Source organism: Colius striatus, chromosome 1 (assembly GCF_028858725.1).
Source record: "Colius striatus isolate bColStr4 chromosome 1, bColStr4.1.hap1, whole genome shotgun sequence".
In the NCBI taxonomy this organism is placed as follows: Eukaryota; Metazoa; Chordata; class Aves; order Coliiformes; family Coliidae; genus Colius; species Colius striatus.
The window spans coordinates 133,217,297-133,234,658 of NC_084759.1; the positions used below are offsets into that span (position 1 = coordinate 133,217,297).

At 46.1% G+C, this 17,362-nt stretch overlaps 1 protein-coding gene across 2 annotated transcripts; it reads left to right on the forward strand.

Annotated features, from left to right (window-relative positions):
• The first annotated feature begins 9,284 nt into the window (after positions 1 to 9,284).
• LOC104561915 (C-type lectin domain family 4 member A) lies at positions 9,285 to 17,052 on the forward strand. 2 transcript variants are annotated; one of them, XM_061988825.1, is made up of 6 exons: positions 9,285 to 9,606; positions 11,857 to 11,973; positions 14,566 to 14,658; positions 15,244 to 15,410; positions 15,629 to 15,750; positions 16,430 to 17,052. In XM_061988825.1, exons 1-6 carry the CDS (start codon positions 9,540 to 9,542, stop codon positions 16,572 to 16,574), a joined length of 711 nt encoding a protein of 236 aa, XP_061844809.1. In that variant the 5' UTR covers positions 9,285 to 9,539; the 3' UTR covers positions 16,575 to 17,052. The 2 variants fall into 2 exon arrangements, with proteins under 2 accessions (XP_061844809.1, XP_010206080.1); XM_010207778.2 differs by having other exon boundaries at positions 15,259 to 15,410.
• The last annotated feature ends 310 nt before the right edge of the window (positions 17,053 to 17,362 follow it).

The following is a 17,362-nucleotide window of genomic DNA, read 5'->3' on the forward strand; positions in this document are numbered from 1 at the left end:
TGCAGGCTGCTCTGAGAAGGAGAGCAAGCCCCAAGCTGAGCCACAGTAAGGCAGGCAAGGGCAGTGGCCTTGCCAACAAAGGAGCAGTCCCACAGTACTTAAGCAGGAAAACCAGAGGAGGTTGGGATGGTTTAGATGAGGGTATATGGGCATGGCTGCACTAGCTCAGGTAGGGATAGGTAGAGGACTTTATCTGATATAAGCTGGCAGGCAAACCTGGCCGAGGTTTCTCAAAACCAGACCCCTGTATAATTTAAGCTGGACTCAAGTCCCCACAGCCAGTCCCCCAGAAGATGGTGAGTATGAGCAGGGCCCTGATGTTCTTTTACCAGGCGTGCTCATGGCCATCTCTTTGTGCACAGCCACGCTGGCTTGGTTTTCCTCTGCCAGGAAGCAAAGCTCTACATATGATTGCGTTGAAAATGCGTAAGTCTTGTGGCTTGGGTAAGATGAGAAGTCTTAACATTTCAAGTAATTTGTTTGACTGACAGCAGTAAATACTGGTGGTGGTGTCAAACATTCTAGCATTTATGGTGTCCAGAAAAAAATATTTCTACATTTCTTCAGATCTAGGAGCAAAACTGTTATCCAGTTTTGATGACTAGGGTAAATTGCAGCAAAAAAGATTGAATAGCCTAAGGGTATTTCTCCAGAGTAGGAGGATTTTCAGGTGAGGTGTGCCTAAGGGGGCATGCTGGGATATACTCTTGTTTATGATAGAGGACTGGGAAACAGTCCATGAGGGAGACCTTGGTCCTCTCAGGAGGTCTTGGTCCCCATATCTTTCAATGAGGTCTGTTAGAATGCAGTAGTTTGATGTTTTGTATAAGTCCTCCCCTCCTTCTTGGTGACCATCAGGATGAATCTTTTAATCCAGCTGCTATTAGCTGTAGCTGTGTGTACTCATCATGAGTTGGGCCTCTGACAGATGTTCCTTGAAGCTGCCCCTGAGTATGGGAAGATCATTTAGCAGCATCTGATGGCTCCTGACTAGAGCCATATTTTGCCATCTGTCACTGCTGGGACCCTGTGGTGAACTTGCATCACTTGTGTTTGGGGCAGGCCAAACAGGTAAGTTGTGATCCTGCAATGCCTGCAAAAAAAGGAAAGCAGGCCATTGCAACTCCTGCGTATTGGAGCAGAGGCGGCTGGCTTGCTTAGCAGACCAACTTTTCAATCCTTGAAACAATCTGAAGAGACATTCCCTGAAGGAGGGGGTCTATGTGTAACTTTTGTTGGGTCTTATGTTTTAGGGATATGAAGAGGTGTGGTGCTCCCCTGCCCTGCTGGCCTGGTCCAAAGGCCTGGCTGGGCTGGTGCCCACATGTGGTGGGGGCCTGCAAGTTCAGTCTCACCTGTGACCACATGCTATGGACTGCTGCTGAATCCCCTTGTGAGACTTCTGGCAATCCCTGGGTTCAGCCACCATCTCCACAGACCATCTGGTCTCCCAGCAGTTGGGAGGGAGCCATGCAGGCAAATGTCATCTGAGACCTGGCTAACACTGGTGAAGTGCTCTCTGGAAATAAAGAAATCGCAGTTGATATCTGTCAGCAAGGGCATGCTGACTTGTGGATTGACTGCCTGCAGTGACCTCCTAGCAGGGATGTTGACAAGGGCTGGACCTGGGTATGTAACAAGCCACAAGGCAGAACTGCAGCAACTGGAGATGTCCTCCAGAGTGTCTGAAGTGGAGGGAAAAAGAAAAGCTGTCTTGACTGTAGCACAAATGAGGAGGAGGAGGTAGGCAGTTGAGAGATGCCAGAACAAGAACATTGGTGGATCTGTTTAAAAAGGAACAGAACAGCTTTGGGTGACAGCAGAGTTTATATCAGCTTTTATTGAATGCTTCCCCCCAGTCCAATAGCAGCTTTGCCTTCATATGCACCAGTGTCATAATATGTCATTCAAATAGTTTTCAGGCCTCTGGTCAAGTTTACAGAAGCACGATTTGAAGACTTTTGTTTTATCCTTCATCTCTCGTGACAGTTTGGCAGTAATGCAAATAGTGCTTCTATTGCAGGGGGTGCAACCAGGAAGGCTAAAGCCTTTTTAGAATTAAACCTGGCCAGGAAAGTTAAGGAAAAGAAGAAGGAGGTTTCAGGTACATCAGGAGCAAAAGGAAGACTAGGGGGAATGTGAGCCTGCTGCTGAACACATACGATGCCCTGGTGACAGAGGACGCAGAGAAGGCTGAACTACTTGCTTTGCTTTGGTCTTTACAGTCAAGGCCAGCCCTTGGGAAGCCCAGTCCAGCAAGGATAGTAGGACAGTCTGGACAACAGAGGACTTACCCTGGGTGGATGAGGAAGAGATTAAAGACTTGTTGGGCAAACTTAAGACTTATAAGTCAATGGGTCCTGATGTAACGCATCCTAGAGTGGTGAGGGAGCTGGCTGATGTGGTTGCTAAGCATCTCTCCATCATTTTTGAACAATCATGGAGGACAGGCGAGGTGCCTGAGAACTGGAGAAAGGCCAATGACACTCCAGTCTTCAAAAAGGGCAGGAAGGACGACCCAGGAAACTACAGGCTGGTCAGTCTCGCCTCCATCCCTGGAAAGCTGATGGAACAACTCATCCTGAGTGTCATCACTAAACATAGGAAGGAAAAGGTGGTTATCAGGGGGAGTCAACATGGATTCACCAAGGAGAAATCTGTTTGACCAACCTGATAGCCTTCTTTGAGCGTATAACTGGCTGGCTGGATGAGGGGAGAGCAGCAGATGTCATCTACCTTGTCTTCAGCAAGGCTTTTGACACTGTCTCCCACAACATCCTCATCAGAAAGCTCAAGTAGTGTGGCTTGGATGAGTGGACAGTGAAATGGATCAAGAGCTGGCTGAATGACTGAGGGTGATGAGCATAGGCATGGAATCAAGTTGAAGGCCTGTGGCCAGTGTAGTTCCACAGGGATCGGTTCTAGGGCCAGTCTTGTTCAACATCTTCATCAACGACCTGGATGAGGGGACAGTGTAGCCTCAGCAAGTTCGCTGATGGCACCAAACTGGGAGGACTGGCTGATTCACCAGAAGACTGTGCTGCCATTCAGCAGGATCTCAAGCAGCTTGAGAGTTGGACAGAGAGGAACCTCATGAGGTTCAACAAGGACAAGTGGAGAGTCCTGCATCTTGGAAGGAACAACCCCCTGCACCAGTACAGGCTGGGGATTGATGCCACGAAGTTTTCGACTCTTGGCCTGAAAAACCAGACTCTAAGTCTGAAAAACCCAGGCTCGAAGCCTGAAACCAGGCTCAAAGCCTGAAACACCCAGGCTCGAAGCCTGAAACACCCAGGCTCGAAGCCTGAAAAACCCAGGCTCGAAGCCTGAACAACCAGCTCCAAGCCTACTTCATGCAGCAATCAACCCAGGGTCCGATTCTCAGCTGGGTGGGAAAAAATCGGTCCTACTCAATGTGAGTGATAGCAGAAATCTTCGCTTTATTGAGAGCAGGCTCTAACTTATACCCAGCAGCTTCAAAGCTAGCTCAGCAACAGCAGCTAATAGATTACATTCTTATGTTCATCCTACTTGCGGTTTCTGCGATAAGCAAGCTCCCTCACATTTTCCCATCTTGTTTTTCCCCCGTAGTTGTTTTCCACCTTGAGCTGTTAGCTCGTTAGCTGAAAACAGCCCGACCTTGAAGGAGCAGAAAGCGGCCTGCTGTCTGCACTGACTACGTGACAGCAACTGTTTTAACCATGGCTCTGACTCTGGTCTTTATTGTGCATTAAATTCATATAACTAGAACTCAGATTGCCTTGCCCCGTCAGGCCTAACATTATACCCTGGGGTCCATGTCCGTTCTCCCTTAACCACTCCTCCACAGATTGACCTGCTGGAGAGCAGCTCTGCAGAGAGACCTGGGAGTCATAACTGATAATAAACTAAACATGAGCCAGCAATGTGCCCTCGTGGCCAAGGCCAATGGCATCCTGGAGTGCATCAAGAAGAGTGTGGCCAGCAGGTCAAGGGAGGTTCTTCTCACCCTCTTCTCTGCCCTGATGACGCTTCATCTGGAGTCCTGTGTCCAGTTCTGGGCTCCTCAGCTCAAGAGGGACAGGAACTTCTGGAGAGAGTCCAGCGCAGAGCCACTAAGATGATCAGGGGACTGGAACATCTTTCTTATGAAGAAAGGCTGTGGGAACTGGGGCTGTTTAGAGAAGAGGAGACTGAGGGGAGATGTCATTAATATTTACAAGCATATAAATTGTGGATGTCAGGAGGTTGGCACATCCCTTTTTTTCTATTGTATCTAGCAACAGGACAAGGGTTAATGGGATGAAGCTGGAAGACAAGAAGTTCCAAACATAATGTTAATGGAACATTGGAACAATGTAATGGAACATTATGTTCCAAACATAAAGAAAAACTATTTTCCTGTGAGGGTGAAGGAGCCCTGGCACAGGTTCCCCAGGGAGGGTGTGGAGTCTCTTTCTTTGGAGGTCTTCAAGACCCGCCTGGATGCATTCCTGTGTGACCTGACCTAGGCAGACCTATTTCAGCCGGGGGGTTGGACTAGATGATCTCTAAAGGTCCCTTCCAACCCTACTATTCTGTGATGCTAAATGTAGGCATGTTCTGATATCATAACATGCTCTGTGTTTTAGTGCCCTCACACACAGACAGCATCGTGTAAGGCCCAGAATTGAGATGACCCTGGGCAGACACATACCTCCTCTTCTGGTCTGTATGTGTGCATACATGTGTGGATATCTCTTGTCTCTAAAGTTCACCCCAGAGAGACTGAACTCCTCCCAGTCTTTTTAGAAATGAGGTCTAAATGTTTGTCCATAAGCACTGATTATCGTGTTAAGGAAACTGTTCAAAGATGTATAGATATGCTACATCGGTATTGCTACACAAACCATTGCTTTGGTCAGCTGTCAGGGTCAAGGGGCTGGATTCTGGTGAGCAGCAATGCCAGTAGGGGTCATAGAACCCTTACAGTTGGAAAAGAGAAGTGGAGAAGAGCATTTTCTGTGGAGAATATGTGCTAAAGGGCTGTACATACGGAAAGATAGACTGCATGGCTGGCCTAGAGTTAGGGGCTGCTGTCACTAATGCTGAAAGCTTTAGTTAATACCATGGGTACATATACAAACCATGCTTGGAAGTTACCCCTGCATACTTTTTGGGCAGAATAACAGAAAAAGTCCTTCAGCAATATATTCCATACAGAAGCAGGGTTACTACTTACTTTGCTTACAGCAAAGTCTTGCTTCAGAAGTAGCCCTGCTTCAAGCAACGTTTGCAGCTCCAAATTGAACTGTTTCCTAGCACAAGGCAGATGGTAGGCCAGCACTGTCTGACGAGAGGTCTGATATAGGAGGTTGGTAGGTGGTGGGGAACCAGTTTCCACCTTTAAGCCAAGTAAGCTTTCAGGGTGATCAGCATCCTGGGTTAAGGTGTCCATTGCCCCCTTCTATTTTGTTAAGAACCACCTGCCTTCATTATCTGACTCCTGTTTTTGTCTTTCAATGCTCCATACTTTTCATGATAAAATAAACAGAAATTACTAAGTCCTCACTCTGCCTTTACTTGATGATTTTGTAAACCTCTGTCTCCTCCAGTCTTTGAGGTGGAAATGTCCTATCTTAATTTGTTGTTCTTTGTGTGGCAGTCATGCTATGCCTTTTTTAAGCCTTGCCTTTCTCTGAGCTTTTTTTCTGGACTTGAGATTATTTGAGTTACGAAAACATAACAATACAGCACCATAGCAATATTTTCTGTTCTTCGTGCCTCTTTTCACTCTTCCTGATGTTTGATTTGCTGTTCTTTCTACCTCTGAACATATTTTTTAAATACAGCTGTTATTATTTGACATTTGGCTTTATGTGTGACAACAGTTATCTCAGGGCCTGTTATTTTGAGTGTAAAGTTAGGGCTCATTTTCCTAAAGTATTTTGCTGCATTCTCCATTTTACTAAAGAGCATTGCTTACATATGCAGGTGTCCTCAGTCTCATTCTTCTGCAATCCTTCACAAATGGCTCTTGAATAACTGCCTGAATAATTTGATATCATTAGCAGATTTTGTTAGATCATTCCTCTGCTATGCTGTTTAAGGAAATGCTGGCATGTGTCCTCTTACAGATCTGGTAGAGTTCTGTAGGTGCTTTCCCTCCACTCAAGGAACTGACCATTAATTCCTACACACCTTTCTGGTCTGTTTACCGTGAAAACATCTGGCTTCTTGCCCTATGTCTTTCTACTTTGCTTAGAAGTGTTTGCTGAGGAACTTCCAAGGTAGCTAGACTACTCTCATGGATATGACTATTGACCCCTTCAAAGGACTTATACGGACAGGATTTCCTTGCAATGGCTACATGACTCTTCCCAAATTACACCATACTTACACATGTCTATTCATTTTATTCTTTTGTTATCATTTCTATTACCTTGCCCACTGCAAATATCAGACCTTTAATTTCCCAAATTTCCCCAGACTTCTCCCCTTCCCCCTCTTTGACATATTCCTTGCCATCCTGCAGTTTGCCAATTAAAAGTCAGAACTGTTTCACCCCTGAGTTTCTTGGGAACCCTTGGGACCGTCTTGCCCTGACCTAGCAATTCAATACCTTGTGCACAATCACTTTTATTTTGGACAGGTCCTTTGGTTTAGTCCCACAAAGAACAGGGTTCTTATGTGGGAATTTCTCCAATGTCTTCCACTGTCACAAATTATTAGTCTAGCTGGGTTTTTATGTCCTTGTTCTCTCTGACCGCTTCTTGTATACTCTGCTCTTCAGTTATCTTCAAAGCTTGTAAAAAAGTTTCTGCTTTCAGTAATTATAAGAAAGGATTTATTGCTAGTTCTGCTGGCTACTTGTTTTTCAGACTCTTTTTTTACCTGGACTTTGTTATGGTTTTATACTTAATGGCCATCGCGATAATTTTCAGTTTTCCATTTCTCCTCATCTGGATGCAATGTCAGCGTGTTGAAGACTGCATACCAATAATCCCTTTGTCTCAACATTTTAGCCACTTCAGCTTCCTTTTGCCTTTTGTTAAATCTTCTAAAGAGGTACCAGGTATTGGCTTTGGGCTGTCAATGCGATGTCCCTCTGTAACCTCCATGCCACTTGTGATGACTGAATTCCCTCAGCTGCCCCTCTCCATTCTGACTGGGTTGTAACAAGTGTCTCACTTCTCTGCAGCTTCCACCACAGCTGTGATAAACTTCAAAAGGGAGTTATTTTGGAATGTATGGGGTCATAGCTTTAGGATTCAAGTCCTTCTCTTTGCTTATGAATTCAGTTTTAACTTGACTGTTTCCACTTGGTTTTCAGAAGAAGTAAGGCAATGGTGCAATGGTGCCATCTCCTCTCCTGTTACATGGATCTGCTTGCTAAATTGAATGAAGCTGTGAGGTGAAAGGCTCGCAGATACTACCTTACTCAAACTTCATTGACAAGTAGGGAAGAAAGAGCCTCTGTTGCTTTCAGTTTGAGTCAGCTTGTGGTACCCACACAACTTGTAGAGCAACCACCCAAAGGCAGCAGCTGGAGCATGAGGGAAAGCAGGACTGTTGTGATGAACCCTCACATGACTCCTAGAAAGGAACTGGGGTTTGCAAGGGATATGGGAGTTGGAAGCATGGGACGTGCCTGACAATGCTGAGGGGGATTTGAGATTTAAGATGTTTGTGGGGAAACACAGGTATTGCGGGAGGACGAGGGTGTGCTGCATCACATGGTGGAGGGGGAAGGAAGGAACAGAGGAAAGGCAGTGGAAACAAAGTGTGAGTTTTGGGAGGTTTTAAGTGAGGTTTTCTATTTCTATTTTCAGCCTCACAATTAACTGCTGGGCTTGATTCTTCCTATCTCCCACCCATTTACATGCCATCACCACATATGAAATTCAAAGCACAAATTTTACCCACAGGAGTATCACCTTTTTATTGCAAAGAGCCCAGCACTGTATCTTATAGAAGCATGATTCACGGTTGAACTATGACAGCAAGCAACAACTCTGATAGCTGAGAAGGAAGAACTGAGCTGCCACCTGATGCTTGACCACAATCTAGTGTCTTCTAGTAGAATCAACAGCTAGATCCTGAGTTTGCATTTGAAGTACCTCAGCTGTGTTTGGAGATGCATTTCATTGGCAAAAAGCTCAGGAAGCTACACTGTGACTTCCTTCTCAGTCTGCTGATTGTATTGCCTGTTTCCTCATTGTGGAAATTTTGAAACTCTGCCAGGAAGTAAGCCTTTTCCCCATGAGACTCTGAGTGTGCTGTGGTTTGGTTGGCTAAGGACAAGGAGAGGAAGTATGCAGAGGGTTGCTCTGTCTGAAATCTCAGCATGGAATCAGAGGACATAACTATGTTTCAGCAGACACTTAGGGAGCCTTAATTCCAGTGAGAGGGCCAAGACTGAAAACAAAGGAAAATACTGGAAGGATGTTGGAAAGGACAGCAGGCAGCATACATCTTCTCAAGGGACCAGGCTTCTGTCCTGCAACTCTTTGTCATCTTAATCTACAGTTCTTCAGTATGAAACCACTGTCTTTGCACACAGTGCAAAAAGAAGTGAAGGCAGCTCAGAGCACACAAGACATGAGGATGCTCGTTAGTGATGAAATCCAGCTACGTGTCCCCTTCAGTTTAGGGACAGTTCTCCAGTATCTGTACTCAGATGTCAACTACATCTCTCCCTTGCCTTTTACTTTCTGCCACATTGTCCCCCTCTGTTGTCTGATGCACGTTCTTTCTCGCACTGACCTATCTCACCTCCAGCTCTGCCCTGTGTACTGTCCATGGCAGCTCCCTGGATGTCCTGCAAGTTTCTCATTCTGATCTGCCTAGCCTAACCCTGTCCTCATCCTTCTCTCTTTCTCCTTGGATGTATCAAACTTCTGATTATTTCTCAGCTTAAGGCTGCAGGTATCCAGTATCACTTCTGCAAGAACAGTTCCTCATCCAAGATTTATTTTAGTGCTAGATGGCAGCTAGGTCTGGCTTCCCAGAATGAGACATAGCATGTAATATTTGATGCAGCTAATGCAGTTTAAGTACAAGAAACAAGTGACAAGGCAGAATGCCTTTTCTATTGGGCTGTGTTGCAGGTTAAACTTGGCTAAGACCCATGATGGCTGCAAATTACCTACAGACAAAGGTGTGAAGATAAGGGAAAGTGAAAATTTTTTACAAGTGTGAAAAAAGCCAAAAATGAGAGACCATAAAAAGGAAATCTATGATCTGAGAATTTGATATGGGGAAGGAGGAGTGAAACTTCCTTTTCAGTTGTTAGGTTCTCATTTTTCTTTCTCTCAGAAGTTTCCGTAGTGCCAGGGCTGATTTCCTGGGCTAAGAAGCTGAAGATCTATTCAGAGCATTTCTGGGCTCCCAGGAATTCTCAGGTTATCACCAGTTCTTCCAGTGTTCAGCACAGCCTTCTTTGACAGACAGCAAGTGATTGAGCAGATGGGAAAGGCTCAGTAAATACTTGGTGTCTCCCTCTGGAACTAGGGACCTAAAAGGCTCATCTTTTTATGTGGCAAAACTAAGGACAGAGACAGTGATCACATTGTGATTAAATGGCATCAGAGATCACCTACGCTGAGGTGAAGTTCAAGAATGCATCACCAGCTGCAGTGGTTGAAGGTAAGGAATGGATGGGGTTTGCACGGGAAGGAGCCTGTTCTGATCAGTATGTATTCCATAGTCATTATGCCACAAGTAGAAACACATAAGAGATGTCCCATGTATGGCTTATTGCTTCCACCCTTAGATACAGGACCCTATGCAACAGCAGATTCCAGAGGGGTGAAAATATCTGTGTGAATAAAAATAAATTATTATTGCTGCTAAGGATATTAACTTGCGTGTTTAGAGCTTTACCTCAGTTTTACAATTCCAAACAGAGCAGGTATCAGCTCCAGGTCATTCCTTGCCTGTTCTGAGGCATGAATCATGGAAATAAAGAACATACATGCTCCTGACTAACCTGAAACGTCACTGGTTTTGATGCATCAAGATTAGCTGTTTCTGGTGACAGCTAGCATTTCCATCATGGTGAAGTGGATGCTGCAGTTCCCCATTATGTTCCCAATTACCTATTCCAAAGGTGTCTGATCCAGGCATTTTTGCTTTAGCTGTTGCTGCCAGGCTTATGCTACAGGTATTTGGATGTACCTGTCGAGGCTGGGCTCTGTGTGGATATCAACATTGTCAGTCACCAGAAGACAGAAAGAAGGCAGTAGCTAATCAAACAACATAGAATCTTTGACAGGAGATGGCAGAGGTTATTGGGATGGATTTCACACCACAGTGCAGTTAGGATTCCTGCGTTTCCAAGCAGGATTTCCCCAGCAGGGCCACAGACACTACACCACACCACACCACACATGCCTGGGAGATGTATTGACATTTACCAGCATATGCTCATCAAGTCAGCTGTGTTGTGATCATGCTGGACACATTGCAAGCGTGCAGACTAACTCTAGGAAGCATTTGGCACGGAGATTAACCCACTGAGTGTGCAGAAGGTCTGCTACGCTTCAGTTGTATTGGTGAAGTGCGTGGATACTGGCGGTGCCCTCTGTATTGCTTAGGTGTGAGCGTGGGATGCATAGGTTGGACTAGGCATGAGTTGAACAAGTAATCTGTGCACATGCAGTGTATTGAAGAGTCATCTGGACCAGTCAGATCTATTGTCTGAAGTAGGTGGCTGGACTCCAGATAATAATCCAGGTCCTTTTTTTCACTACTGGCAAAAGCTTGTCTGGAAAAACATGGTTTGGCCAGGGAAATCTGCATCTGATCTGTCTATGAATATCGTCTCTACAGATAATGGAAGGTGATGCTTTTTGCCGTGCTCTAACAGATTCCCCCAAGCCTTTGGGAAGTGGTCAGAGGGCTTCCCCAAACAGCAGGTTTCTGGAAGTCTTGGCTGACACATGGCTCCTGGCAGACTTGGGAGTTTCATACTGAACAACGAATGAGGTCTCTCTAAAACATATAATGAATATCAATCTCTCTCAAAACTTCTTTACCCCTGTCCTACAGTGAGCGTTGATGTCTCTTTACCCTCCTGTTTGCCCCAGTTTATGTACCTGGCACACCCCAGAACAGCCTCCTGAATGTTTGCATCTCCTCCCCTGTGACCCATTCTCCTCCCTGCTCCCAAACCTCCTCCTGTGCTGCCAGTATCCCTCTAGACAAAAGTCAGATCCTGGCAAGTCTGAATCTGAGCGGGATACTTGGGCTGCTAGACACAGCCCTCTCTTCTCCCCAGGCATCCAGGCTGGCACAACCTCTGAACTCTGGCTTGGAAAGCAGAGATGGAAGGGAGATTTTTCTTTTTTTTCCACTCTTCTAATGATTCTGTGCCATCATAGCTTTGCATGTTTTTTGTCTCTTGTCCTCATTTGTCTTACACCAACCTTCTTCTACACAGAAAGTCCAAAAAGCTAGGAAAGAATTGAAGCAGGCATAAAATTTTCTGGAGAGAAGTCAACATGAAATCTTCATATCAATGTCTCAAGCCTCATGGATAGAGCAAACTGTAGTTGGCAGCTTTGTGCTCACTCTAGAAAGACATGGTGTCACTCTGGATTTTGAGGCTGTGTGAAGGCCTCACCCCTAAACCCCAGCAATTAGCATTGCTAGCTCACCAACTGGTTTGGGGCTCTGAACATTGTCGCTGAACCCGACCTTCTCCAGGAAGCACAGAAGTCCCCTGCACTGTCCCAGTTTGTGCCTCTCCCAAATTGTGTAGCCTCCACATCAGAACCAAAATTGTTTTTTTTTTCTTTTGAGCGGCCCTCCTTTGAGTTCTACATCCTTGCTCTGTGGACTGACTGAAGCATAGCTGACCATTTTGTTGTGTTTGGTATGTTCCTTGACTTTTAGTACCTCCTGAGACTAAGAAGCATGAGCACCATCCCCAGAAATACCCTTCGTGGCTCCCATGGCTGATCTCACTGCTACTCCTCTTACTGTGCATTGCCCTTGTTATTGCTCTCTTTGGTGAGTATGTGTAGGCTGGTTACAGGAGATTGGTCTGAGGGAAGGGCTGGGAGAAGAGCAGACAAATCAGAGCCCAGAGGGGAGCACCTTCCAAACAGGAGGGAGCTTTTACTCAGGAACAGTTTTGTCATGAGAAAGGATGCAAGCATGAATATTTTGTCTCAGAAAATACAAATATTGAAAGTTTGAAAGGCATGTTTAGGGGCAAAATCTTTCCTAACTGCTTAAACATTGGGGATTTAAGGGTGCAGTTGCAACATGACACAAATTTCTCTCTTGCAGGCCAGCCAAACCAGATGTTTTGGTCAACTGGAATGCAGGAGCTAGGACTACCACAGCATTATTCTAGATAATTCTGTAATACCCATTCTCTTTCTTAGAATGATGGAAAGAGTTAAGTGAGAAGGGGCTTTTGGAGGTCTCTAGTCTAATGTCCTACTTGAAGCATGGCCATCTTCAGAATTTCAGACTTGTTTGGGCTTTCTGTAAGGTCTCAGGCATTTTTGCCCAGACTTTGTACACGTCTACATACATCCTCCAAATCTTCCACTATTTACCCTGAGGCCTTTTCAGGGTTCCCAGATTGCACATCCCCATCTTGCACAGACTCTTTGGAACTGTGGAACAAATTTTTACCTTCATACCACGAAAAAAGAACTTGATTACTTTCAGCAGAAGGGAAAAAACACCTGGAGCACAAGTGTCTATACAGGCAGCTGGATCTGCACTTGAGCCTGCTGAGGAGCTTGGACACAGTTTGTGTCCTAATAGAAAAAAAGTGTTTTTTCACAGTCCTGGTATCTCCAGGATTAACTATGCAGTGCACCTTTGTAGTGTTAGTTCCATTACACTAGAATAATTCATTAAAGATTATTCTTGCATACGTAGTTTGTGGAGATTGTGATTATTGTTTTATTCCCATTTTCTGCTAAAGATCATTCATGGCATGTTTTGCACAAATTGTTGATAAGGGTGATGGATTCTGGCAGAGGCACATTGTCAAGATAAATTGCTGGTTTTCCCTTTGCTGTCATTGGTTCCTGAGTCTCAGAAGTTTGTGTTGCTTTGTTCCCGAATGTATAACTTCTCACCATACTCACTTAAATGGTTGGTGAGGTTTAAGGTGGGCTGTTAGCATCTGATTATATCTTGACAGGTGTTTTTTTAGATATCACAGGCATGGAATGTTTAATCTTTAATGTCAAATTTACTTATCCAAGTCAATTGATGTTACATAGGGTTTTGATTTAGCAGAGAGATACGCCAAGGTATAAAAACACAAGTACAAATTGCAATTCTCACAGGGTGGCAACTGCAGTGCACAGCTGAATCACAATACAAATGCGACTCTCATTACCAGTCTCTGCAATATGCTCAGCATCAAGACACTGGGTGTCCCCAGTGACCAAGAAGGAATATGTGGGTTAAAGGCAGCTCAGGCCCATTGCTTTCTTCAGGGATGTTTTTGTTAGCCATTCAGGTTTTTATACTATTTTGGACTAACCCATGTATACCCTCCCCTTATGCTGGTCTGACTAACTTTGGAAGATATTGTCAGCTATGTGTCACCCATGCCCATCTCCTCTGTGCCTTCTTCTGTTGTTGGAATTCACTAACCAGGCACAGAGGCCACTATGATTGCTCTCCTCACTAGTAACGATATTTCCAAGTGAAGCTGTTGATAAAAATAGACATCTGTATTAGCACACCCTGATCAGCTTCCAGTCAAGATCCCCGAGTGTCTGAGTTAGTGCTAAGTCCTTTGGGTTGTGGATGTACCTGTTGACAGCCTGTATTATTCCCCATAAGCTGTCTAGTAAGTCCTAGGAGTTTACCTCCACTCTGGTTTCAGCAGCTCTAGCTGTATATGATTGCCTTCACTTGAACTGTCTTTGCTACTGATGAGACAGGGCCATTTCATGTGTTACTCACTGAAACTATTGCCAATGTCTAGCTTAGGAAGAGACAGACTGTGCCGTTGATGTACTGCTTTTTACTCACTTATCGTAGAGAGATTTAGACAGGCAGGTTGGCTGTAGATATCTACATGGTGATGCCTGTGATTGAGAAGAATCAGTCCCACTGTGGCACGTCTTCCGTGCAATGTCCTCCCAGTGGTCCTTCTGCTCTCTGATGTGGAAGGCTGTCTCTTTCTGTCTGGGAAGGCAGCCATACCATTTATTTGAGCCCATTTCCTCAGAGCTGTGGACCGGGGTTCCACTAACCCCACACCTTCAGCTCCACAGAACCCAAGGGGCCTGGTGACAGCTGCTTGGTACTGCGACAGGCTCTGTTGACAAATCAGGCACTGCTTGGGTGGGCTGTAGGCTTCTCTAGCTTCTTTGGCCAGGTCATCCTGTCTAGGTCTGTCAGAAGGCAGAGGAGTCCTTGTTGACAGCTGTGAGATGATGGAGAAGAAATGCCCTTTGCTGAGAGGATGGGCAGTTACCACTTGTGAAATGGAAAGTGACAGACTGAGCAGAGGCAATGCTGGGACAGTGCTTGTTGGGGAAACAAGAGTGAAGCTCGTAGATGGTGTGTGAGGAGCTGAGAGGAGGGGATAACCCTGCCACCTTTCTTCTCCTTTTCCAGTGGTTCCCTTCTCCCACAGCAGTGACCAGCCCACAGCTCTGCAGCTGAAATTCAGGGAGTGGTGGTGCATTTCGGCAGAGCCGCAAGGCAAAGGTCAGTAGTGATGGCAGGGGTGCAGGAGGTCCTTGAAACAGGTACAACAAGTGCTGGGCTTGGATGTCACAACAAATGGCAATGGGAGCAGGCTGGGCAGGGGCAGAGGCTGGAGGTGGGAGGTGGGGAGAAAAAGGATTTTCTTCTAACAGCTTAGTGGGAGGAGAGGGCCTTGTTCATGATGTCCTGGCAGGACACAGTGACTTTGAACACTGAAAAAACAAAAGGGAAGATTTAACAATGGAGCAATAGTAAAAATGCAGCTCTAGTCAGGGAAAGAGGCAACATCCCTTGTTCCCTGAGGATAAAGGCCTAAAGGAGACTGTCAAGCAGAAGTCAAACCAGATCACCAAAATAACCATCTGTCAGGACCTGAGATCATGTTACAAGAATTCTCGTGGATTTGTGCACACAAAGCTCAGTGGTCATACCTCAAAGCAATGGAAAGGAGTATCTGTACTACCCTTGTTTCTTCAAGCACTTTCCATCAGGAAAAGTGATCTCAGGAGGACATGAGCATCGTCCCTGGAGAACAGGGATCCTTGCAATCACCATCTCTCTTGTAATTAGCATTCATCTCTGTAGTCTCTCCCCGCACAGAGCGAGGTTGGGTATGCTGCCCGAATGGCTGGATACACTTTGAAAAAAGCTGCTATTATATCTCGGGTGATATGATGCCCAGTGCTGAGAGTGAGCGGAACTGCAGCGGGATGGGCTCCTACCTGGTGGTGATCAACAGCGAAGCAGAGCAGGTACGTGCAGGGATGGAGAGGGGCACAGCAGCCAGGACATGGTGCCAGGCCCTTGAGGGGACTCAGAGCCCACTTCATCCTGCTAGGGAGAGGGATGTCCTTCCTGCATTCCTTCAGCATGGCTCCCTCTGCCACCAACCCCAGCCCACAGGGACTCCTGCCACTTCTCTCTGCTCGGTCCTGCACCTCATGGACATTGCATTCTCCCTAATTTCCAGACTTTCCTTTCTAAGAAGTTACAGCAGTATTCAAAAGGAGAGAATTACTACATTGGTCTGAGTGCACAGCAGGTGGGCCAGTGGCACTGGGTGGACCAGACTCCGTATAATGAGACAGCAGCGTGAGTATCCCTGGTGGAGAGTGATTTGTGTGGCTCCTGGTAGTGCAAGAAAGTAGGGGAGGTGTGAGGGTGTCTGTTGGTGTGTGAGGGGGATCTGAGACAACTAATGTGGGAGAGGATTGTGTAAGACAGCAGGTTCACACAGCTCTATCCATGCTGGTTATTGGTTATTATAACTACCTGTGACTTGGCCATCAATGCTGTAGGCACAGAATAGGCTCCATCTTGCCATCAGGAAGAACACTTCAGAGATGACCAGCCTTTCCTGACCTTCATAATGCCTGTGCCCCATATATACATGGGCACAGCCAGTACTGTGGTGCTATGGAAGAGCAGTGATTGATTAGCAGGGCTATCCTTGCCATGTCTTCTTCTGGAGGACAAACTTGCCCTGGTGGTGGACACAGAGCTTTCCTGGGTATGAGGTGCATTGGGTGGGCAGTAGTAAGCAGCTCCTCCAACCATACCTGAGCAAGGCCAGGTTGTGTGGGCTGTGCAAAGGCGCGTGTCCACGTGAGGCTGGTGTTGGTGGGATATCAGAGTGGGAGGAAGGGTATTGCCTCTGTCTACCAATCAGCACCTGTGGTTTCTCTTTCTCCCCTCCAAGCCCTCCATGTTGCTGTGGCTTTTCTGACTGTGCAGGGCACACTGGGGAGCAACATGTTTGTCTCTGTCTCAGGTTCTGGAGGGAGTATGAGCCAAGTGACACGGCTGATGAGCAGTGTGTTGTGATCCATAAGAATTCAGGACTGCGCGACAACTGGAACGATGTCAAATGTGGAAAGCATAATCGAATCTGTGAAGCTGCAGTAGTAACTGTGTGATGGAAACACCCTCCTCATCCTGCATAAAACTGAGGCATGAGCAGTGCTCTGGAAACAGCACAGGACTATGGTGGGAGGGGTGAGGGGCCCTGGAGCCTGCATCTCCACTGTGCCAGGTGGTATGATGCAAGCAGAAGTGATATTACCCTGTGTCCAGCATCCCCAGTACATGTAATAGCTCAGGGAACACATGAAGGCCCGAGGTCATCAAAGCAGGTCCTGGGGTCTCATATCCTCTTCTCTCTGAGTGGCTGAAAAGAGGCTGAGTTTTGCAGGAAGACACAAGAATGTAAGACAGATGTCCAAAGCTGCAATTTCCTTTGTCACCTTGAACAGAGGTGTCTGCTTTTTGTTTAGTCACACAGAGAATGTCCTCTAGTTGCACTGATTTAGCTGAACAACTGTTGAATTCTTAGATAAGAGAAAATGCAATATTAGACCCATGAAAAAACCTCTGTGCTCTGTGTGTATCTCTCTCCCCCTCTCTAAGCTGCAGGTGTTTTATATAATCATAGAATCACATAATGGTTGCGTTGGAAGAGACCTTAAAGATCACCTAGTTCCTGCCACAGGCAGGGACACTTTCCACTACACCACTACTCAGAGCCCCGTCCAGCCTGGCCTTGAACACTACCAGGGATGGGGCCACCACAGCCTTTCTGGGCAACCTGTTGCAGTGCCTCACCTCCCTTACAGTGAATAATTTCTTCCTCATAGCTAATCTAAATCTACCCCCTTTCAATTTGGAGCCATCATTACCCTTATCCAAACACTACATGCCCTTGTAA

Excerpts from the sequence above, each read along its gene's own strand:
- LOC104561915 (XM_061988825.1), top strand. The coding sequence starts at position 9,540 with ATGGCATCAGAGATCACCTACGCTGAGGTGAAGTTCAAGAATGCATCA. Across the intron at positions 11,974-14,565 it reads CCTTGTTATTGCTCTCTTTG|TGGTTCCCTTCTCCCACAGC; the intron begins GTGAGTATGTGT and ends CTCCTTTTCCAG. Across the intron at positions 15,751-16,429 it reads CCGTATAATGAGACAGCAGC|GTTCTGGAGGGAGTATGAGC; the intron begins GTGAGTATCCCT and ends TCTCTGTCTCAG.